Source organism: Etheostoma cragini, chromosome 14 (genome assembly GCF_013103735.1).
Source record: "Etheostoma cragini isolate CJK2018 chromosome 14, CSU_Ecrag_1.0, whole genome shotgun sequence".
Lineage (NCBI taxonomy): Eukaryota > Metazoa > Chordata > Actinopteri > Perciformes > Percidae > Etheostoma > Etheostoma cragini.
The window spans coordinates 5,861,348-5,885,409 of record NC_048420.1 but is presented as its reverse complement, the minus strand read 5'-3'; the positions used below and the strand labels follow the sequence as shown (position 1 = coordinate 5,885,409).

At 40.9% G+C, this 24,062-nt stretch overlaps 2 protein-coding genes across 2 annotated transcripts in view; both read left to right on the top strand.

Annotated features, from left to right (window-relative positions):
* Positions 1-6,585, top strand: part of kcnk9 (potassium channel, subfamily K, member 9) — a 58,429-nt gene extending 51,844 nt beyond the window's left edge. Inside the window, exon 2 of the mRNA XM_034891426.1 lies at positions 4,686-6,585. Within this exon, the coding sequence (XP_034747317.1) occupies positions 4,686-5,557 (872 nt within the window). The 3' untranslated portion in view covers positions 5,558-6,585. The remainder of the gene's footprint in view (positions 1-4,685) is intronic.
* A 13,250-nt stretch (positions 6,586-19,835) lies between these two features.
* On the top strand, positions 19,836-23,586 carry LOC117956383. Its single transcript, XM_034891427.1, has 2 exons — positions 19,836-20,031; positions 22,483-23,586. Exons 1-2 carry the CDS (start codon positions 19,867-19,869, stop codon positions 23,569-23,571), a joined length of 1,254 nt encoding a protein of 417 aa, XP_034747318.1. The 5' UTR covers positions 19,836-19,866; the 3' UTR covers positions 23,572-23,586.
* The last annotated feature ends 476 nt before the right edge of the window (positions 23,587-24,062 follow it).

The following is a 24,062-nucleotide window of genomic DNA, read 5'->3' as shown; positions in this document are numbered from 1 at the left end:
ACTCATGGATACCTCTCAATTGTCTGATTTATGTGTAAACTTAATTACTGCTATTGGATGTAAAGCATCCTGCTTCAAATGCAACCAATAGCTTCCAATAGCAATAGCAACCAGTAGACTCATTTCTAGATGGAAATGTGTTACTGTTAGCCCTGCTTTCCCCATCCCCTTGAAGGATATTTAATTTTGTTTTCAACCTGGCCCCTGTTTTTTTGTGGTCAAGTGACTGATGGTGACAAAAACATTGACATTGGTCCAGTATTGAGCGAGAATGCAGCGACCAACAGCCATAGAGCTGCAATGTAATCCCAGGGCAAACATTTAATATTTCATCCACTAAAGGTTTTGCCACTGAAAGGCTCAGATTATTATTGTCTGACACCATTATGGAAAGGATCCCTATAAAACCTCTTTAAGACCTTTCTGTTTAACCAGAAACAGCTTGAGATCGCTGGCACTAAACCCACCAGACTCCATTTCAAAAAACAATACTTTTAGCATGCATGGGGCGGCTCTGGCTGAGTGTCTGAGCGGTTGCTCGCCAATTGCTGAATTGATGAATTGATACTATAAATAAAATTGAATGATTTGAATGGAATTGAAAGGTTGGTTGTTCAATCCATGGCTATGCGGTCCCATCTCGAAGTGTCCTTGGGCAAGACACTGAACCTCAGTTTGAATGTGTGTGAATGTTTATCTGATGAGCAGGCGGCACCTTGTACGGCAGCCTCGGCCACAGTGCATGACTGTGTGTGAATGGTGAATGGATCCTGTACTAACAGCGCTATATAAAATACAGCACATTTGTATAGAGTCACCATACATTTCATTTCATGTGGAAATTGATAAACTGTGTGTTTATTTCAACCCAAACTTAGTTGTGATGGTCGTAAATGCAAATTCATGGATGTTTTTATATTTGAAAAAAGGACCTTACATTTAAACAGAAAGGTCGACCTTCCTTAGACTTTCTTTAGGAATCCTTTCCATAATGTTTTCAGACACTTGGAATATTCATCTGAGCCGGTCAGTGGCAAAACCAGCACTTGCTGGACACGTGTCAAGCATTGTTGTTTCCATTAGTCACTTAGACACAAAAACAAAGTAGGGTCCAGGTTGAACAAAAAGCTAAGTTTACCTTTAACAGCACTCACAACTAAATAAATGCAGTCGACAGGAGAAGAAACTCTGGCTATCCGGGAGATGTCAGTCAAGTTGTAAATGAAGAAGAATCTTAAATGGTTTTCTGTTTTTTTTTTATGGGATTGTGGAACTTTTATATATTTTATATATTTGAGGCGTGCCTATGGTCAGCATTTCCCACATTTTATTGTGTCATGCAGTGTGGGAATCGCACTGGTCTTGGTGTTGCCTCGGTTCCAACCCATCAAGACATTGGTCTGGTCTCAGTCTTGATACACTCGGTCTGATAGTTACAGATTTTGCTTGGCTTTATCTTATTTCCACAAAGGGCATTCCCATTATGATCCTATCTGTGTTTTGTGAACGAGCAGTGAGGATTGATATGTTTTAGATATGTTAGGGTTGTTAATGTTGTTTTTAGAAGCCTTTGAATATAATGTGTACATTGCTGCTAATTGTTGAAGGAATTCTGTCAGCTCATTTGCAGTCAGCACACAGCAGCGTTACAGTGAGCTGCTGCTGCTGACCTGCAGCTGATCCTTCTGCTTCTTCAGCACAGACCTCAGACTTCAAGGCCCGACTAGTGATCCTGCATATTTCCCTACATTTAAATATACTTAACCAGTATCCAGAGCCTACCACGGTGTTTGGGATTGTATTCTGTACCCTCCAGGCAGCCTACTGGGTCCCACTGCATTCATCTTACTATGAATTTGCTCCGAGGGGCATTGGAAAGCCATGAAAGATCTAGTAGAAGAGGCAGAAAAAGGTAGCTTCTGGTTTTGGTTGAGGAGGAAGGCAAAGGGTCTGGGGCCAGATAACACCTAGACGTACTGGGGTTAAGAGAGCGAAACGTCCATACTGGACAAAGTCAGTCATTTCGCTTGGGAGTTAGTCAATAAATTCTATAAAGTATGAGGCAATTTAACTAAACTAACTTACTTTATTTAAACTAACTAATTTAATTTAAACTAACATGCTAGTTAACTTTAATAATTTAACCTAAACAGCTAATGTACATCCAAACCGTTTGAGAGCTTACCCTGTACTACACGGTAATTCCTATACCTACGCTACACAACAGTAAGTTGCATGGTTATGACACGGTCATTAGCCTATTTTTACAAAAACATCTGCTACGGAGCCATTACATGAGATACAAGGTAATGGAGCCTTTTGTACATTGTGATGTTTCTTTAGAAATAAACAACAGACAAATAGAGTCTTTAAACACTTCAGATGTAAAGTTATTCCCTGTCAAAGTGACGTCAAAATGAATGTCAATGGGATGCTAACTGCGGATGATGGCCAGGTAGCATCAAAATGGCGCCATAGGGAGCTTCACTTAGAGAGGACAGGTTAACCCCCCCACTTGGTTTGTCCCCAGTACATGTGTACATGTGTTTTGTTTCCTCCATGTCTCCTCTGTAATTCTGGACTGTTCTACACTGATACTAGTAAATTAAATATGAGGAGAATGAGCCAACCGCCCTGTGAACGTTGGTCCCACAGTGTACACATTGTACATGCATACCGTATGCCTGCATAAGTGCCCTGGTTGCTAGTGCAAATAAGATTGCTAGAGCCCTTTTTTTAAGTGTATAAATGAACACATGCTTGAGTGGGCGGAGAGCCATGTGGGAAAACACAGAATCAATATTTGAGAGCGCAAAACACAGAACTCGCACAGGACGTATCTAAAATTAAAATAAAGATTAAAAAGATGGCATACAGCACACCAAAGATGTTATGTCTGCATTTGGAAGGCAGTTGTTGAAGTGATACGTGCCAGCTGATGGTGGGTGTTTCTTGGCCATGATTTCGGTGTTTAATACTCACAGTTAAGGGCTGCAATAGAGGAGCGATAATCAATACGACACTCTTTTCTCAGCCCTGCATATTCAAAAGCTCCATTCATACGGCAATCTCCTGCAAAGCCCATCAAATCGTTCCTACGGTATTTCAACAAATAAATACAGCGTATATGAATCCTATTGTTAGTCCCGGAGTTTGATTTGCAAAAGTCTGTCTGTGTGTTTGTGCTCTAAAGATAAAGTTTAATTAAGCTAAAAGCTTCATTGGCTCCACCGTGACTATTCTCCAATCCCTCTTCCAAACTCACCGGAAATGTTGGACTATTGGACGCCCCCCCCGCCCGCCATTATCGTTGAGCCCAAATAAGATTAATGAGTGGACACATTTCTGTGGCATGCACCTATTCAATAGCCTTTTTGGCAGTGCTCGCAGACTCTAAGGAAGATTTTTCACATGTTTTGGAAACCAAAGACGATCTTTGGAGTATGAGCGTGGATGTGTGGATGAGCTGTAACAATTCCAAATTTTGAAATTTTGAATTACAAATAATTGCGATTAAAAATATATTTGTTTGTATTATTCAAAAATATGTATTTATTGATTACTTTTTCAAACAAATTAAAGTAACAATCTTGTTGGTTTTTTAACAGTTTTATGTGACTTGTGTGTCTTTATAATCATAAAACATTTTGTTCTTGACCCTTGTATGGTGTTTGGGTGTGTAGGACCCGTTTTGATACGATGATACTATTCATAATTTCTAGTAACTCAAACTCATTGGCCTTGGCTCATTTGCTGTGAAGAACATTAAAAAAAAACTTATTTCAATGACTGTGCAAGTTACACCCCGCCTACACATGACTATTATATATGAGGTGATTGGGTCTACTGGACCCGAGTGAAATAATTGTAGGTGCTATGAATCTGTATCTGCCTCCTAACTGGGCCTGCTGTGTGTGTGTGTGTGTGTGTGTGTGTGTGTGTGTGTGTGTGTATGTCTGTCTTTGTGTGTGTCTCTGTGTGTGTCTGCGTGTCTCTGTGTGTGTCTGTGTGTCTCTGTGTGTGTCTGTGTGTCTGTACAGTATGTGTGCGTGTCTGAGTGTAGGTGTCTGCGGGAATGTTGTCTTCCTGCAACCGGCTATTATTACCACACAGTTACAAAATTGTTACATTTAAAGCACTGTTCTGATTAAATTCTAAGAAATAAGCACCAACAATTGTCAAAAATATTGTCTTTTAAAAAAAACCTTTTTTATAATTGAATTTCCTTGTTTTCTCACAACTGAAATGAAAATCATATGATCATAAATGTGATCTCACAGGGGTAAATGGCAAAAACGAACCATAAATGATCTACATATCATTGGTAATTGAGTTAAAGTAAACATCTATTAAGTAATTTTTCCATACATTGTTATGTCTGTATTAATTTAAAAGCCTAATAATGTGGTGGGTTCACCAGACCCGGGAACATTGGCTGTGTAACAATAATATCAACATCACTTTAGGGTTAAATGAACATAGAATTGACAAAACCATCACCAGTCATACAACTTAGCACTTTAGCTAATGTTAGCAATTAATTGCAGTTCAACAATGAAAATCCAATTACTTAAAAAATTTAAAATTAGAAATGATGTAATTGTTGTTTCAGGCCTAGGACACACGCAATTTGGTGAAATCTTTCCGCATCATTAACTTCTGCTGTCTGTCTTCTCTCTTCTCAGGCTATGGGCATGCAGCGCCGGGCACCGACGCAGGGAAGGCCTTTTGCATGTTTTATGCCGTCCTGGGAATCCCTTTGACTCTGGTCATGTTCCAAAGTCTTGGTGAGAGGATGAACACTTTTGTGAAGTACCTTCTGAAGCGCATCAAGAAGTGCTGCGGCATGAGCATCACCGACGTCTCCATGGAGAACATGGTGACCGTGGGATTCTTCTCCTGCATTGGCACGCTGTGCATCGGGGCCGCTGCCTTCTCCCATTACGAGGACTGGAGCTTCTTTCAGTCCTATTATTACTGCTTCATCACATTAACAACTATAGGCTTTGGGGACTTTGTGGCCCTTCAAAAGAACCGGGCCCTCCAGAAGAAGCCCCTGTACGTGGCTTTTAGCTTCATGTACATCCTGGTGGGCCTGACGGTCATCGGGGCCTTTCTCAACCTGGTTGTTCTTCGCTTCCTGACTATGAACAGCGAGGACGAGCGGCGGGACGCTGAGGAACGGGCCTCGCTAGCCGACAACCGGAACAGCATGATCATCCACATCCAGGACGAGTCGCTGCAGCGGGGTCGGCGGCGGCGCGAGCCGTATCGCCCGGAAGTGACTGACTGCTCCTGTATGCATTACCACTCCCATGACTTCGGCAGCTCTGGGGGAGGGATGGGAGGCCTGGGCTGTGCCTTCTCCCATCAGAACTCATTCAGCTCCCAGCTGAATCCCAATCAGTACTTTCACTCGGTCTCTTACCGGATTGAGGAGATCTCGCCCAGCACCTTGAAAAACAGTTTCTTCCCTTCGCCCATCAGCTCGGTTTCCCCGGGCCTTCACAGCTTCACAGACAATCACCAGCTGATGAGGAGAAGGAAATCCATCTAAACCCCAACACACACACACACACACAGACTAGGACACACAAGTTTCCATGTTTTATACACATGGTCAATGCTGCTCCTTAACAAATCTTATTTCAGCACCCATCCCCCACCCATATTGGTTGTGTGTAATATAAAAAAGGATTGTTGGGAACCGATGAAGACTGTGCAGAACAGCGTGGACACAATAGGATGCAAAGCATGAAGCATGGATGTCTATTTTTCCAAGAGATTGCTCCATTTGCAAACACTTCACACAAACGACAAGACCTTCCTCATTTCAATATTTATGGTACAAAATTGATATATATTTACTTTGGTTACATACCAAATAATGCACACTTGGGGAAATGCTATTTTTCAAAAAGGTTACACCTTAACTTGAAGAAACTCTCACCGTTATGTACTTTTCCATTGCCTCATTGCAGACAGAGATTTTGAAATGACTTAAAGCATCAGGTATTGTTTTCTATAAGCAATCATATGTTTCAACGGTTTCACCATACATCAGGACAAGACATAGCTGCCAATATTAGCATGTGCATTAGATGTCATTTAATGAGTGTACCATAGTTTTGTGACATTCTTTAGTCTGTTTATACCACAGCCGTATAAAGGTGTTTGTCTTGGTTTCGAAGGATCATGCTGCTGTTATTAATATTTCAAACTCACCTAGAATCAGATATGGCCATGAAAGCTTTATCTTAACCTATGGCATTTTTTCATAAAGAGAATCGACTTTAAGGAAAAACCGCCCTCCTCCCTAAACTGATCTTAAACTGATTATTGGATGGTTGTGTACTTTTCTCCCAATGACATTCACATTGAATACATATCAGTTCTATAGTTGCACTCCACTGTACACTGATACTTTTGCACCGATATATGCAGCAATCATTTAGGATAACTCCACTGTAAAAGAGGCAGAGTGACCAGCTTCTTGATTTACAGTCATTCCTAAAGATTACTTTGGATTGTTTGAGTTGGGGTTGTATGAGGTACTTAGCTATAGTCAGTGTATTATCTACAATAGCAAAGGTCCACCTAAAATATCATTATCAGTTTAAGTGTAGACTATATTAAGAGTAGTTACACTGCTTTCCCTTGCTGTCAGACAGCCCTTTTGCATGGTAACCAGTCGCTGGTCTACCGCTCCCTCCATCGGTTGGATAGGTAAAGGTAAAAGCGCAACAAGGCTACGTTGTCGGATTGTTCTGGCCTTCCTAAAGACACCATGTTACCCAGGCTCTGTATTCTGCACTGGGGCCATGATTGAAACAAATCCAAAGTTCTCTTTTGAGACATTGCTCAGTAGCGCTAATATACAGTATATAGTAGAAACTTCTTTGTCCTTGTGTGTGGCTGGGCGTGCATGCTATGCATTGGCTGAATCAAAATAATTTATATATACTGTATATCATGTGTCTCATCATATGTTTTGCAATCAAAACCTACGCGATTTTTTAAATACTGTTTCCGTTTACCCAATAACACCCAAGGGTTTGACTAATACCTGGAACAATTATTTCCATCCCATTAGGTTCTTATGCAATGTTACCATTTGACAGTACACTGCAAAAAAAGGATTTCTTAAAACAAGATAGAAACACTAAATCTGAGCGAAAAGGTACTCACTTAAAAAAAGAAATTCACTCTTAAAACAGATAAATTATCTAACACTTCTAAATCTAAGTTCGTTTTTATCTTGGTAAGAACCAAATAATTTGCAGTGCATTGCCAATTTGACAGACTGTTTAAAAACAAGACAAGCTAGCTATCAGCCATGGCATTGTCCCCGTATCAACATAATAGAGGGAGGGACGACACTCAGTGTTGGAAAGAAGATTACTACTTAGTAGGTGATCTATATCACATTTTAACAATAAAACAAACAAACTCCTCTAAGATGGAGGTAGCGGTAAACTGGCAACTCCTGTGTTCTGTGAGATAAAATGACTTTAGGTTGGATTGTGAAGATCCAGCACTTAGCCAAAGAATTTGAACATCGACAACTTCTAATTCCCTCCCCCCTTTCTGCCAAAGCCCAACCAGTCTCCTAAGACCCTCCCCCCATAAGGGAGAATGAATGCGTGTGCCTGAGTAGTAAGTGACACCGAGCTAGACATCCCCGCGCCTGAGTAGTAAGTGACACCGAGCTAGACATCCCCGCTGACCCCGTTTGGAGGATCTGAACAGGGAGCGGTGGCATAGCTGTAGGTGGAGACGGAGGAGACAGATTTTTTTTTTTTTAATTACCTGCTAAATGTGGTTCCACTCAAACATCTTACCTACGCATCTTTAAAGATGAGAGCACAGATGTATACAACCTCTTCCGTTCCCTGTTGGAATGGTCAGTCTGACAGCAAGGTATAGCTGTGAAAATATTCTAAATAAAGCGTGGCCAAAAGACGTTAAGGTGCTTTCACCTGTCCATTACCTGATACAACCCCACATCAAACACTCCAAACTATCCCCTCCATAGACCAGATTGCAATGCATCTAAAGAAGTGTAACAAAAGGCTCATTCAGAGATTTTGTATTGAAGTTGAAGACGAGACAAATGAAAAAGAAAAAAAGTTAATATTGCAGCACATGCTCAGATATGTTGACTTTTAGCCCCATTAACGACCAAGCTCTCAAAACACTAAATCCTACAGTTCCCGTGATGCAACTCAGTGGTATCTTCCATTAGACCCTCACTGCCTCCCAATGCAAACCCTACACCTCCAGTTTGTAACACAGCCTTTTGTTTAGATATTTGAAGTTTCGAGCCCATAGTGAGGAAACCCTGATGACGTTATTTTGACATCATCAAGGTTCATGCTCTTCACAAACCTCATGTCAAGCTAGCTTCACACATTAACCTTTTATTGGGTGCAACAATTTCTCAAGATCTTTTAGGAAGCAATTTGGGAAATGTTGCTTTAGCCGACGAGTCGGGATGAGGAAAGTGAATTTACAGGTTCTTGGAAAATAACCAAATCACTCAAGTGAATGAAGTGAGAGGATCAGAAGGTGCAGTAAGTGATGCTAGGCAAAGATTGTTAATATTTGAACTCAAAAAATGCAGAATGGATTTTGGATTTTACTAAGTCAATGTCAGAAACACACCCCCTGATTTTGGATTTGCAAGCTCAGAACTCGGGCAACCACCGAGTATCCCAAGCTAACAAATCCAACGTAGCTGCACCGTACATCCGTTGCGAAGTTGTGAAAGCTGTAGTATTATAAAGTTTTCAGCACTTCTGTGCTCATTTTGTCTTACTAAATCAGTGGTCCAACCATTATCTGTGGACATGTTACACTGTTTGTATGCACAAAAACCGCGTGAGGCGGTGTTATCAACTGGTATTCCTAACAATGGCTAACTTGGCTAGAGCTAACCCTACAAGGAAAGTCTGTCTTGTAAATGGAGCCCATTCAACTCGGGTGTGATGTCTTCAGCTTGTTCCGAGTTAATGGAACAAATTTCCAGCGCACACAGAAAATAGAGAGCTAGGTGACCGTATGGAGATATTCGCTGAATTTGACAAAAAGTGAAGGATTAACATTGCTTACTATACCTTTAACTTGCAGCTACCAAAGCACAATTTGAATACTCCTGCCAAATTTATAGGCAGTTTAAACAAAGGACATGCATGATTTTGCTGCAAAGTCCTGCATAGTACGTGATGCATTCCTGCAGCCGCTGACCCTGGGTCTGCTAATGAAGCCCGCTCAGATCTAACCTTGCAGCACTGACAGCAAAACAGTTTGAAGTGATGGGAAAGCATGCAGATCTAAAACGACAACTCTTGAGGCTTGGATGCACTTTGGAGCCATTAGGGAAACACAACCTGATAAATTCATAAACACGGAAACAAGCAAAAACCATGAGCATGATTAAATGTGAGGGGACAGCTGAAGATCACAATTAAGAAAAAAATGTAATAACATCAGTATGATCCTTTCATCGCCTGAAAAATTTCAGAAGAAGGAAAAGTATAGGGACAATTTATGTTTCAAACATCTGTTAGGTGCATGAACTTTAAATGATTAATGGGAAAATAATTTCATAATAACTTTAAAAGTATCTTTATGACAAAATATTTTAAGAATGAGTTACAATATAAGCTTTTTGTTTGCCAAAACTTTGCCAAAGCCCAGTAGTCCTTACAGGGATGAACTTTATTTATGTGATTTTTCTTTAAAAGACTTTCATTCAGACAAACTGTACAATAATGTTTGTTCTCAGGTTTGAATGAATCACCTTTTTTAATTTGTATTATTTCAAACACAATCCCACAAGTGCAAGCCCATTGGCCAAATAAATAAAATGTACATATTAAATCCTCTTTTCCACATGTTAGGAATTTCTTCGAGAAATGCGACTGAGATGCATCATCTCACTGAGGCGCACGCTGTGTCTGATGCAGATGGATATACCAGTCAGTTTGCATTATGCGCATCATTTATGACAAAAATATTTGGAAAATATTTAGGCAATTTGGTTATTTATGTTGATGACAGGGGTGTTTCAAATCCCGATGTACCTTTTCTATCACAATTATTCTAGCTGTCAAAGACAAAATATTCACTATCACTGAGCTCCTAAATTAAGCAGGATTAAAGCGCTACACAAGATTTCTAATGGTCTTTTAAGCTCAAAAATGTATATTTAGGTATACATTGTTTGCAAAGAGCGGAGCAAAGGAGAGCATTTTCCAGTTACACAGTTCTGGGAGCTATTTTATTCCCTCAGCAAGTTCAATCGTTCAAAATCGCTTCTAGAAACCAACACATTTCTGTCCTTGTACTTTCAAGAAGCGTCAGAATTCTTTGCAGCCTAGAGTTTAGCAGGCTTCTAATAATTTCCAGGAAAATGCCACTCTGTACAATTGGGACAATGCCATGGGTCCTATTTAGTTGTGACAAACCAGGCGTGGAGTCCGAGATAAACCCAAAAAGCATTGTTTCACTATTGGAACTATACCAGCGTATCTAAATATCCTGTACAATATGTTTATAACAACCTTTGGAATAAAAAGGCCTTTTCATAGCTGAGATGCATATGTATTTTTACACATTAGCATACGTGCCTTGAAGAAACAGCAGTCAGTGTTTCTGTTAAAGTGGGCACATTTAAATAATGGTGGAGCTGTTTGTGCTTTAGCAAACCTATTGGAAGATTTTGGAGGTCTGGAGCGCAGATGTGGTTAATATATAGACAGATCTAAGGCTTTACAAATAACTTTATATACAGTAAGGAGAGGAAAATCAACATCTTATCCAACACCTACCTTTCTATAACCACGTACACACCCAGTGCCAAAGCAGACTTAATTTTAAAATACTTAATCATCCTATAACGGCTTCAAAGATAATCCTGTGCTAACTTGGGCCTTCTTTTATATATTGTCGGCCATTACTCCTATCAGTAATAATGACATTGTATTTACAGAAGGAATCGCTGAGATTTGGGAATGCTACAACATCGTTAAAATAAGTCAGACTGCAAAATAAGCATTTAACAGAGATGATTAGACAGGTTCAAAGCTAATGCTTGCCATATTACCTCAATTTAAATTCCAAAACCATTAATAAATTGATCCTACTGACAACTGCCTGTTTAGCCAAAATTATTAACAACACATGAATGAGCCACACTGTTTTACTGACATGTTCAATTAGTAAGATGAGCATGCCAGCTGTTTTAGGAAATTACTTATTTTACTATTTTCTTGCCTTTAAAGCTGTATAGATTGTTTATTTTTTGGCTACATGGGGGCAACAGAACAAGCTGATAATGTGTTGACATATCATTACCTTGTAGATTTTATATTTTCATGCATATAGACTCATGTATCTGTAGACCTGATGAATGTAATCCCAACATTCCCTCTCCTTGTAGCTCTTTTTAGGTCTCCACCAATTCCTGAGAAAAAAATCTGGCTTAAGTTAGCTGGATGCTTTGCTATGTTCCCCAGCTAGTTGCTTTGATGTGTTCACCAGCTAGTTGCGAATTTTGATCGTTGCTTCTATGTTCTCCAGATAGTCACTAACTTTGTTAGCTAGACTTTGTTAGCTTTGCTATGTTCACCAGCTAGTCACCACCTTTGTTAGCTTGATAGTGACTTTGCTAAATTCACCAGCTAATCACTAACTTTGTTAGGTAGATAGTTGCTTTGATATATTTAGCAGCTAGTTGCTACTTTCTCAGATTGATAGTTGCTCTGCTAAGTTCAACAGCTAGTCACCAACTTTGTTAGCTTGATAGTTGCTTTGCTAAGTTCACCAGCTAGTTGCTACTTTGTTAGCTTGAGAGTTGCTCTGCTATGTTCTAGGCTAGTTGCTAACTTTGTCTGCCAGCTGTTAGCCACCGGAGCAGCCGGATTTCACAGAAATACGTGAAATGACCACAACCTCTTACCACTTTTATTGGTATGAAATGTCAGTTAAAGGTCATAGTGGCATCACAGACACAACGCCAAAAAAGTCTATGAGGATCCTTTGTTGTGGTGCATATTCACTGGTTCAGTGCAGCCCTGTCTCAAGCTTAGGGCTGGGTATCTAAAACTGGTAGCCTACCAATACCAATACTGTGACTTTGATACTGGTTCCTGTAAGATGCTTATTTTCAACGCCAATTTTATCAAATCCATTTGGTGGGAGCCTGCTGCATGCTTATTGGCTCACTGACGTGACGCTGACGATATATGTTCCTTAGGTACTGAAATTTGGTGTTGAATGAAATCAGTCGGTGGCTTATAAGTATCAAATTCAGTACCCAGCCCCACTCAAACTCCTCCCCAGGGAAGAACTCAGAGTAACATACTTATTTTAACCCAAACAAGGATCTTTATCTAAACCTAAGCAAGTAGATTTGTTGCTTAAACCAAAATTATTTCTGTTGTGCCGATCAGGTTGTGCTGGACAAGAAGAATACAGTTTATCTGTGTGTCTCTACCTCCATAAAGGTTGTTCACACAAGTCAGTAAGTGTGTGATAGGGTGGCTTTCATTTCTTACCTCATTGGATTCTATTGTAGGGATGTTGCCTTGTTCCCAAGTCTCAGCTATTACTTTGAAAAATATAATGTTATTTTTACCATTAAGAATGACGTGCAAAATTAAGGCCTACATTTGAATAAACTGGACTTATCCTTATCCTAAACCTTTTGAAAGGGTTGAGCAATTAACCACCTATAATAATCGTCACAGATGGTGATCAGTGTTGTCTTCTTTCCATTCAGTTCACAGTCTAACTTTTCCAATCAACATTTTGGGGAATGTATCAGCCATAATGGACTTTTTTTCTGAAAGGAAGCAGCGAACAAGTGAACTCATTTGATAATCATAAGCTATAAGTCACTTTTTTTTATACCCCTCCCAGACACATGCATATTACTAAGATTTGTCTGCCATCATGCCGCATGTCACATTGATGGTCCTCTGACTGAATGTTACTCTATAACACAGATGGCACAGAGAAAACAGCCACGCACGCTCTCTGTCAGGAGATGGCGCAACATTATATTTTCCTGAGTGTTTCCCTGCCATATGGCATCAAACAACACAAAGGTGAAGGGATTCCTGGCGGTTATTGGTTCATTTTTTTGGCATTTGGTATGTAGCTGTGCTTGGCTTCCAGGCGTCATTTACTGCACGTGGCAGTATGTGCAAGCCATTTCTCTATAAACAGTGCCATGTTTTCCGACAGGGACAAAGAGACACAAATTGCACCTGCATCTGTGTAATACAATATAATAGCAAGGCTGTGTTCCATTACTTCTACTTGTGAAATATCCTTTGGAATAGGTTCTTCTGTAGGTCTGATGAACAAATTATACCTTGTACCATATTCCTTGCAGGAGATTATATCCCATCTCGTTGGCATCCGTGAGGTTTGCCGGTCATTTTGAAACAACTGACGTCTTCTGTCCCTGTTTTTAATCTGATGTCTGTACAGTACACTCAAGTATGGGTCTCATCTCTTTTCGCCACGCAGAGAAGAGATTGTTGAGAATTGTTTCAAGTGAAATGAACATTTTACATAACATTTGTATGTTTTTCTTTCTTTTCTTTTTTTTGTTGGTGCGTGTGTGTGCATGATTTGGTGATGATGACTCACTGGGTTACACAGCCCAAGTGAAGCCATAACGCACTTGAATAAAAATGATGAGCCTCCTTCTGAAACTTTTTGTCTTCCTTTTAACTGCCTAACACCTCGAGGTGCTCTACCGAGAAGTTGAATTCACAAATTAGGTCTGTCCATTGTTGAACAAAAGTCAGGCCTGGAGTTATTGTGTTACATATTCAGTAAAACAACAGTATCAATTATTTTTTCAAAGTGCCAAAGGCAGGTTTCTCTCAGATTAAACAGCTTCAAGATCAACTTTGAACTTACTCATATGTTGCAATTCATTTAAAAGTACCTCCTGGGTCTATTTCATTTACAAAGGTAAAGCTAATATTTTTCTCCTCCTGATCACACATGTTTAAAGTCAAGATTTAGAGAAGTTTAGCCTTCCAACATTTTTGGTGAGAGGAGCCTGCCCACCGAGATTATATGATGATAAATGCACAGACACTCGGAGATCAGCTGAATGTTTTTAATCTTAAATATTCAGACTTTCAGGCAAGGATCAGGTAGAATAATCTAAGATAAAAAGAGATTATTTTACCCAATCACTATTTGTTTTGCTACTCAACTTTGACGTGCACTTTTTTTTCACAAGTCTCTGTGTTAAGAAAACCATTAAAAATGCTTTTTTTTGCTTTCTTGCTGAGAGTAAAATGAGAAGATTGATCCCACTCGCCTGTATAGTAAATACAACGTTTTACCCCCAGCAGTTGCTTAGCTTACATTAGCATAGCATGCAGACTGAAACCAGGGGGGAAAGGCTAGCTCTGTCTGAACAACATGTACTTATTGAAACCTTTGAATCTCATTAGTTAACTTTGTAGAACAGCAAAGAGAAAAAATAATGGCGGCCAGGTAAAGGTGTTATTTAGTGAGATATTTACCTTTAGACTAGTCTATTTCCGGGATTGCTCTTGTGCAGCTGAAAATGAACCCGGATGCCCCTCATTTTGGCCACATGTCCGTTACCTTTTGCTTTATTTGTGTTGAAATGTTATTCTCCGGTGGATTTCTGAGGACTGTGGTTATCTGCTGCTCAGATCTCTGCAGGGTAGATCCAGAAAGCTAGCCAGACTATCTGTCCAATCTGAGTTTTCTGTCACACGGCTAAAACAACCTTTGAACGTACACATGTTCCACCAAAACAAGTTCCTTCCCGAGGCTATTTAGCAGAGGCATCGTTGCTCAGTCCGCAGCTTAGCACCTTCCAATCAGTTGGGATTGGTTTTAAGAAATGCCAATAAACCAGAACACGTTTTTTTCCCATCGCGGGATGCTGTGTGGACTAGCCTGACCTTGCTTTGCAGCGCTGTGGAGGAAGTTCTGGCAATGCAAGACTATCTTTAGACCGGTTGCTTCACGTGCTTACTTTCCTCTGGAAATCATGCGTGGCGAGAGGAAAGGAGGATATGTGTTGTTAGAGGAATGAGACATCCTTTCCTCTGATGAGTTGCGTGAATTCGTCACCTGGAGTTAGCGATGTTTTCCAGCTGTACGGCTTCTGGGAAGGCTGCTTCTGTGTGTCTTCGCTCATTGCTCCTGGGAGATCCATCCTCCGTCCTTGATCCCGGCTCTTTGGAACAGGAATAAGAGCTTTCATGATGGAGGGCCAAAACAACTTCGGATTATCAAAGAAGATAACTGAGATTCAGCCCACGAGTGAGGTCTGGCTAGACCATTTATCATTCTGGGATAGGGGGAACAAATATGTAAATATGCTGTATTTATATAGGGCTTTTCCAGTCTTAACAACTGCTCAAAGCGCTTTTACATCTACATGAAACATTCACACACATTCATACACTGTGGCCAGGGCTGCCGTACAAGGTGCCACCTGCTCATCAGATAAACATTCACACACATTCACACTCCGATGCGCAGCACCGGGGGCAACTCGGGGTTCAGTGTCTTGCCCAAAGACACTTTGACAATGACTGCAGGGGCGGGGATCAAACCACCAGCCTTCCGATTGGCAGGCAACTGCTCTACCACTGAGCCACAGCCGCCCCCTACACTGGGTTACAGTGGGTTGTTTATATTTCTTTTAACCAATCACAATTGTCCTGGCGCTAAGCCCCGCATGCAGCACCGCCATGCCCTGCAAATAGATAGCGGAGCCGGATGTCAGGCTTTATCCCAACACTGTACATGTGATAGCCAGACTATGTTTGGACAGAGCCCGAGTAGCTCTTTCCAGTCATAATGCTAAGCTAAACTAAGCTAACCAGCAACTTTCTACTGAATAAAGATATGTTTTGATGTAATTCACACATTTTATTTTTCATTTAATTCTTCTTGAATGCTTATAAGTGTACCTTTTGACATAACAATAGTCCAGTGTCTAGGACATAGCTGAACATGCATACAATACAAGTCTACAGAAACCCATGTCAGAGCAACATTATGACATTAAATGCTACAAATCACAAATTTTGACACAATTCTACTGATAAAGGATCTATGCTGTCCAGTTGCCTTCTTCTTCCATCCAAGTTGCCCGTGAAGTGCAGCTGGATGCTCAGTAGGTTGAAGAATGAGCAGGCAACATCCCTTTTTTTATCTCTTCCCACACCGCAGTAATTACACTGTCAGCCGTGGACGTCACGCCACGCAGAGGGCGACACAATGAGAACAGTGGCAGAGGGGCGTTAGGGCCATCCCTTGGTGTCAAGCCTGTAATTTTGCATCTTAAATGATCATGTAAGCAGAGCCAAGTTGTTCTGCAGCGGGACCGTCTCCGCCATACAAATGATATGATGAAGCTTTGCAATAAGCAGGTGCTGACATGCTGCTATTTGTTTTTGGGGCCCGAGGCGAGAGAATGGAAGACAACGCAGAAACAGGAGATTTCCAAAGATGATTGAGTCTGTCTGCCTGATGAAAAATGGATCAACTGTAGTAAGGCACAACTGATCCATCCATCGCAGGGAAACGCTGCCACAGTCTGCCTCTAAATATAATAAATGAGGCTGACGTGGAAGCGATGGAGCTAAAATTTAAAATAAGCCGCTGTCTCAAAGTGATTAAGATCTGCAGATATTCCAGCAGGGAACACATACCACATCATTGTCTTATTGAGCCTGTCTGAAGATATTTAGGCTGAAAACTATCACCAGAGCCAGGAGAACTTGATCAAAGTTTAGCTCCAGAGAATGCTGACAGTATTAAGGGCATCTTGCTGATATTAAACATTTTGTGACAGGCTTTGATTTCATAAGTGTAGCTAGTAAGATATAATGTAAATGCTTTTACCTTGATTAATGTCATCAGTTAACTTTAAAGAATTAAAAAGAAGCATCTGAAACCCTCTAAAGTCAAAGTAATTTTTCCTCATCTTTGGTTTGCCTGGTTTCCATGTGTAAAAACCCTTGTATAACCTCAACCCTGTTATGTTACAGGAGAACCTAGCCTATTAGGATATGTAACACAGTCTCACTCCCGTCTCGAAAAATACAGACTCTTGATCAGGTGCCTTTGTTGTTGTAATTGACGCTAAAAGTCTCCTTTAGCGTCTACTCTCAAAACGCTCATTAGCGACTATTAGCGTCCCTTTTGACGCTCTTATGTTATGGAAAAGGTCGTGGGTGGGCTTACATTTTCTGTTCAATCTCACAAAAATGTCTAAACATACAATAATGACTAAACCAGTTGGCTTTTGAAAATTGTACGCCTTTATCCAAAAACGTTAGTTCTGTTGCCTCTAATGCATCTGTCTACTATTTGACATCAGTAGGCATAATCAAACAAATTTTAACCTCCAGGCTTCATTTATTTGTCTGCTCTGCTTTCCAACACACACACATAGACCTAGTAAGCCCCTCCTGTAAGACCTCTCTATTGGCTGAGCTAACTTGATCCCCCAAATGACTTGATGTGACTAGTCAAGCGAGTTGTCAGTAAAGACTTTTCAAGATATCCAAGATGGCACCCGGCTAAAGCAATAAGATTTGGTACAATAAGATAACTAAACACAGGAAATAGCCGTGGATTTACCGCTCTGGAATTATTGTGCAAAGACTCAGAAAAGTCCCCTTCTTCTCGGCCGGATTACTAAGCTTGTGGAAGGGGTACAAAGAATGACTCTTTAGAAAGGTCTAACAAGCTACAACTAGATGAAGACGATGAGTCCAAACGTCTCGAAGCAAACAGAACATACGCATGTTGATTTCTGGATTCATAACTAATATATTTATTTATGTTACAAAGACTCTGTCCTTCCATCTTGCTTACAACTTGCTTACAATGTTCATTTCACACGTCATCATTGTTTATTTAAACAAAAATTCATGAGGAACAATTATCATTTACAGGCCGCATGAAATGGGGAACCACAAATAAGCTACTGAAAGCTTTTGGAGGGGGCCCGAGAACAATGAACATACAACAAATGACCTCTGGAGAGGGAATTCTGGTTTTAAAATTAGCCCCATCCACCAGCTGTTAAAATATGAAAAAAGCCAAAATATGAGAAAGCCAAAAAAATAATGGTACTCTATTTACAGGCTGGAACAGAACATTCACTAGCCTTTAGGCTGGTGAATGGTGAAACAATTAGGGCAAATTATAACAGTTTATAGAAACATCTTCTGATACACAACCTTGGACACATCATCAACGTTGTCTCCGAAGGTCACTGGGTGTTTCGGGTCTTGCAACAGACACCGTCGTCCCGGCGCCCCTACCGAGGCCGATCAGACACTGGCCTGTGTCCAAGTGGCATTCTTCTGATCCCACTGCTCTCCTGTCTTTGACCAGAGCCATCTGGATGTGTTTTCTGCTGCCTCCAAGTTGATGCCGATGGCTCTTCTTTGGTTAGCACTTGTCATGCCCAGCGTGCCGTAGGCCTTGCTCAGGGAGTGACTGGCACATCCCCTACGGCATCCGTTCCTCCGACCATTAGAGATGTTCCATACCAGTATCGGTATGGCCTCCAACACTGCCTAAAACGCTGGAATTGGGAAGAACTGGAGTTTATGCACCTATCCATTAACACATAACAAAGCCCTAAATGAAAACGTTACGTGTACGTTAAAATAGTTTATTTATATTATTTTTCTGTTAAAACTGACTGTCAAACTGGATATTAAAAGAAAGTTCTGTGGCATTTATTGTTTGAGAGTTTAACCTGAGCCAGACCAACAACAAAGATAGAAATCATATCACATCCATACAGGGATGGTAGTGTACAGTTGTTAAAACATAATAAAATATATGACACACTGGTATCAGACCAGTACCCGATAACGATACGCAAGTTCAGATGTCAGAATTCGTATCGGGAAGCAGAAAATAGTGTCGGACCATCTTTACCAACAATCCTCCACCAGTTCTTAGTATTTCTGCCTCTTACTCTCTTGATCCTCCGCCATCCTCTCCTCCCACAGCACTGTCATCTGAACAAGATCTGTTGTTCTACGGCCTCCGATACCAAAACAGTGTCAGGTCTCAATTTAGATGGGTGAGGTATGTAACTCAAACAATGGGAACTTTTGGGTTTCTGTAAATAACATCACAGAGTACGGTCTAGACCTGCTCATTTATGAATAGAGCAACGAGATAGCTGATGTTGTGATTTAGCACTATGTAAATAAAATAAAATTGAATTGAATTGAAATGATGCCCACTCAATTTTTTGTCTTGGGGTGCTTGAAGGGTTCCCAGGTTAGTGTTCATTGGCATAAACACTAAATTGCAAACTCCAGTATGTTGGGACAACAGCCTATAGGATTATATTAGTGTTTCAATAAATATTTTGTGAGAAGGCTTGAATGTCTTAAAAGGAAACTGCACATGACCCTCGGAGTAGACTGTAATGTTATCTCCATTATGTTAAAATGTGAACACGTACAGACTGGACTCATAGGATCAATTCAAAGGGTTCAACCTGCTGACATGCTTGATAGCTGACTGTGGCTGTGCTCTACACATGATGATGACGAGGCCACAAAACTCAACTGTTGATGCGGATAGGCAAAAGAGGTCTCTGGCACCATCTAGTGGTGAAAGAAATGCTTCTCTGTCATCATCCAAGCAGCATTTCCATTCCTTTTATGTGAATATTTAAAATTCCACTGTGAACGGTTAAAAAAACACAAAAACAGGCCTTGCCTTGCCATGAGTGTGCACATTGGCTTCCACTAAGCTGGAGATGATTAGAGATTGCTCTGTGACCCTAATCTGCTTAATTACATTATGGCAGCTAAAAAGCTCTTCCAAGTGCACTGTCACTGCCTTTGGCTGAGGTGGCACGGAGCAAACAAATACAGAGGACAAGTACACTGTCCTCCTGCAGCTGCAAGAAGTCACTTATCTCCGGGAGGAAAAGAAAGATTGTATCAGGAGATGTTTGCCAAACCTGTGAGTATACTGTTGCAACTCACCAACAAATGGTTTTCTAGTTTGAGATTGGTCTGTCATTAGTTTGAGGGACAAGTAGTGAAAGTGAGGGAACATGCATGAAATACACTATGTAAAGCAACTGCTTAGTTGTTGGTTTTGATAAAAGAAGTGATGTAAGTGTTATGTAACCTCTGTATTTTTAAAATGGTAGTCCTTCCCTATCCTAGAAGTTCTGTCAGAACAGTTGCCACATTGTAGTATTCTCTGTCTCAGAGATGTTTTGGTATCACTTCCTGACACAGATTACTTTATATATGGAAGGTTTATGAGTAATAACACTTTTAACAAATAACAATTTTTTGCAGTGCTTTTCTACACACACACAAGGTACGTAGACAAGGTTACTTGATCGATAAAAAAGAAAAGGAAAACACAGAGGTGCATGAGGCATAGGCAAAGCAGGAGGGGTGGGCATTGAGAATGAGGGAAACACTGGGAACATCTGTTAGGAAAAGGAGAGTTGGAAGCGGTGAGTTTGAGGGCCTGATTGAAGGATGGGAGGGTGCTTGACTGTTTGGTGTGGTCGAGGAGGGCGTTCCAGACGGTGGGTGGGGCTGCTGAGAAGGCTCTGTTGCCCCAGGTCCGGAGCTTAGTCCTGATGGTCTTGAGTATGTTGGTGTAACTAATGGTCACTAAGTAATTTACAAATGCTTTATAAAACAGCAATAAGCTGTATGTGAGAGCAACTTTGTGTTGTGTCCGACACCACTTAACTTTGTCTTTTAAGCTACAGCTATTTAATTCATCACAAGCAGTCCTACAAGGGACTGTTCAACCTAGGGATGGGCAATATCAATATATGAAGATAGATATGGTGTTATATTTTGGATATATATACAGATTGGATATATATATAAGATCAGAGTCTTTAATATCGTTTTGCTATAGAGTCTTTGATTCCAGAAGTTGGTATCTGTGAATATCTTTCCTACTTTGCGGACATTTATGAAACCGAGATCAGGGATTATGAATCTGTATTCTGTGCACACAATTTAGGTTTTTTTCTCAGCTGACCCCTGGGGGGGGGCTTCATAGGGCTTCATAGGATAGCAATAAGTAAAGTAAATTGCATGTTGTAATTGTAAATCAACAGACATAGGCCATGATCCTTACATTTTATAGATAGATGGATATATATATAGATAGATAGATAGATTGATAGATATATAGATAGATAGACAGATATATATATATAGATAGATATATAGATAGATAGATAGATAGACAGATAGATGAATAGATAGATAGATAGATAGACAGATAGATAGATAGATAGATAGATAGATAGATAGATAGATAGATAGATAGATAGATAGATAGATAGACAGATAGATAGATACTATAATGATTTAAATGGTGATCAGCAACCAAATATTGATCATCTACGTAATTGCCAGATGTCCCGTGTCCTACCTACAATTAATTTGGCATTTGGAAAGTCATTTTTCTCAGTTCCACACTCGGGCCTCTGTAGGGCAGAACGTCTCACCGACAGGCGGACGGACTACTGACTGTAGTCTGTGACCCAATGGATAAATCCGGTCTTCAACCTAACGTTAATGAAAGTGTTGGGAAATGTAAACATCTAACATGCATTTTAGATGAATGAGATGAGAGAACATCCATTTCTTCCTTGTACTTGCTCAGCGCAGTTAATGTCAGGACGGGGTTTTCTACCCGGAAGTTATTGTAAAAAAAACACTGTGATCGGGCCTATATTTCCTCCTGACTCTCTTGTGTGCAGTTAATTTAAAAAGTGATATTGTGCTCTCAGATTTCCTTATGCAAAAAGATTAAAGAAGTGTTTGTACAATGTTTAATATTTCTTATTGCATACCTGGACCCAGACTTGGGTCATGATGATAATGATGATGATGATGATGATGATGAACCTATTCAAGACCATCTGTAGGGGTGCAAACCCCCATGTTTGGTCCAAAATAAATTGGTTAACAAGACTTGATTGCTTATTGATATTTAATAATCACATAATAACAATAGAAACAATAATATGTATAACTGCAAATAATGTTTTTTAGGAAGTAAAACTTCCATATGACCCTTTGTTGATGACATAGAAATTTGAAAATAAGCTAACTGGCCTGCAGTTCTTTATTTAAGTTAGTAGTTATTATTAAAAGTAAAACAAAAAGAAACAAAAATGATTAAAAGTAGTTAATATTAAAAAGAGGAAAGCAGACAACAAGATTTTACAGTACTTGGTACTGAAGTCTTTCATAGAGTATGCCTTGTTAAAAAGTGATACTGACATTATTCATCTTGCTGATAGTCCTTTATGCGTTATGCTTTTCATATTGCAGTATGAAAAACAGATTTCTGTGCAGAAACAGAGGCCTTGTTATTCTTTCAGTCATCTTGATACGAGTCACTGATGTCTCTTTTGTGCAGGGGGCTCCCCAGCGAGAAGAAATGTTGACTATCCAAGTTAAAAATACCATGTTGCATCTGAACGGTCAAAACCTCCGACTGGCAGCTAAAAATGGCCGCAGTTCTAAAACACCTGGCCTCCATCTGTCAGCGACACACGGGAAGGAGACCGTGGGTCAGCTTATGGCCTGCTCGCCGACCCAGGAGGGCACGGCACAGTTGGACGTGTTACTGCCCGAGGCGCCCAGGCCTGACGCGGAGAGGGAGGCCCAGAGTCAGCCAGTCTGGCGCCCACTGAAACTCGCCCCGCTGGAGCTGCCGGAGGAGGTGAGGGAGGCTCAGAGGCAAAAACTTCTGTTTATCCAGCAGGAAGCCAAACCTGTTGCCTGTAGGCTAGATGTGACGGCGAATGAGCCCCGTACAAGGAAGGTGAAATCCTGTGTGAGGCAGAGATTGGTAAAAGCTGCAGCGGGCCCTTCCATTTCCACTGAGTCCCTCAAAGCCCAAAAGCAAAACCCATCCTCGGGACCCCAGCTGACGCGGTCCGTTCCCGTAGAGCACAACGGACCCTGGCATCTGGAAGATGTGGTGTGTCGAGGTACGCCAGCTCCCATGTGCAGCAAGCCTGCCCCTCCTTTACTCTCTCTTCGAGTTAAAGCTCTGGCTACACGTGGCGCAGAAGTGGCACGCCAGAACCCCAGCACCCTCCAGGAAGAGGTGGGGAAGAGGTGTCTGAGGCTGGAGAGAGCACAATGCCTAGTAGAGGATCAGAGCAACTCAAACACGCCAACAGGGGGATTATGTGCAGATAAAGGCAAGCCGGCCCGAGGTGTCCAAGGCAAAGGGCAGCGGGCGGAGAGGGAGAGGGCTCCGAGAGTCCTGCCGCTTCCTGGAAAAGGCAACAAAGAGCCTCCTGCAGCCTCCTGGGAGCACGGACGTGGCAGTCAGCAAACTGCAAGATGCACTCTGAATCAGAAACCCACTGAAGGGGGGAGCGCTGAACACCCTCTCAACGGTGTGAAGACAAGTGCTTCTAAAGGGAGTAGGGCTGGGTATCGTTCAAAACGTTTTGACACCAGTACCGATACTTCGAGACTGGTTCCTGAATGATTCTTTTTTCAACACCAGTTTTAGGAAATCCCATCCATCCATTTATCCATCCATCCATCCATCCATGCATCCATCCATCAATCCTCGTCTGCTTATCCGGTATCTGGTGTTGGAGCAGCTCCATCAGGGGACCCTAAACTTCCCTTTCCAGAGCCACATTAACCAGTATAAATGTATAAATAAAGTACAACAACACTCATTACAACACAACTCTTTTTATTTAATTGTCAGCACCCACCAGGTGAGCCCGTCTCTGTGCGGGTTTTCCTGATGTCTCAAGATTCAAGAATCAAGAACTTTATTTGCCCTTTGTGTTTTGGAAGGAACTCTTGTTCGGTTGTTACCCAGAGAGTCAAGTCGAGTTTAAAATGACACACAAAGCATTTACATTATAAATAAATACAATTGCACAAAACCATTAAAAAGTACAAATAAAAAAAAATAAATTTGCATTCCTATATTGCAAAAAGTATAACAGCATATTGCCCTTG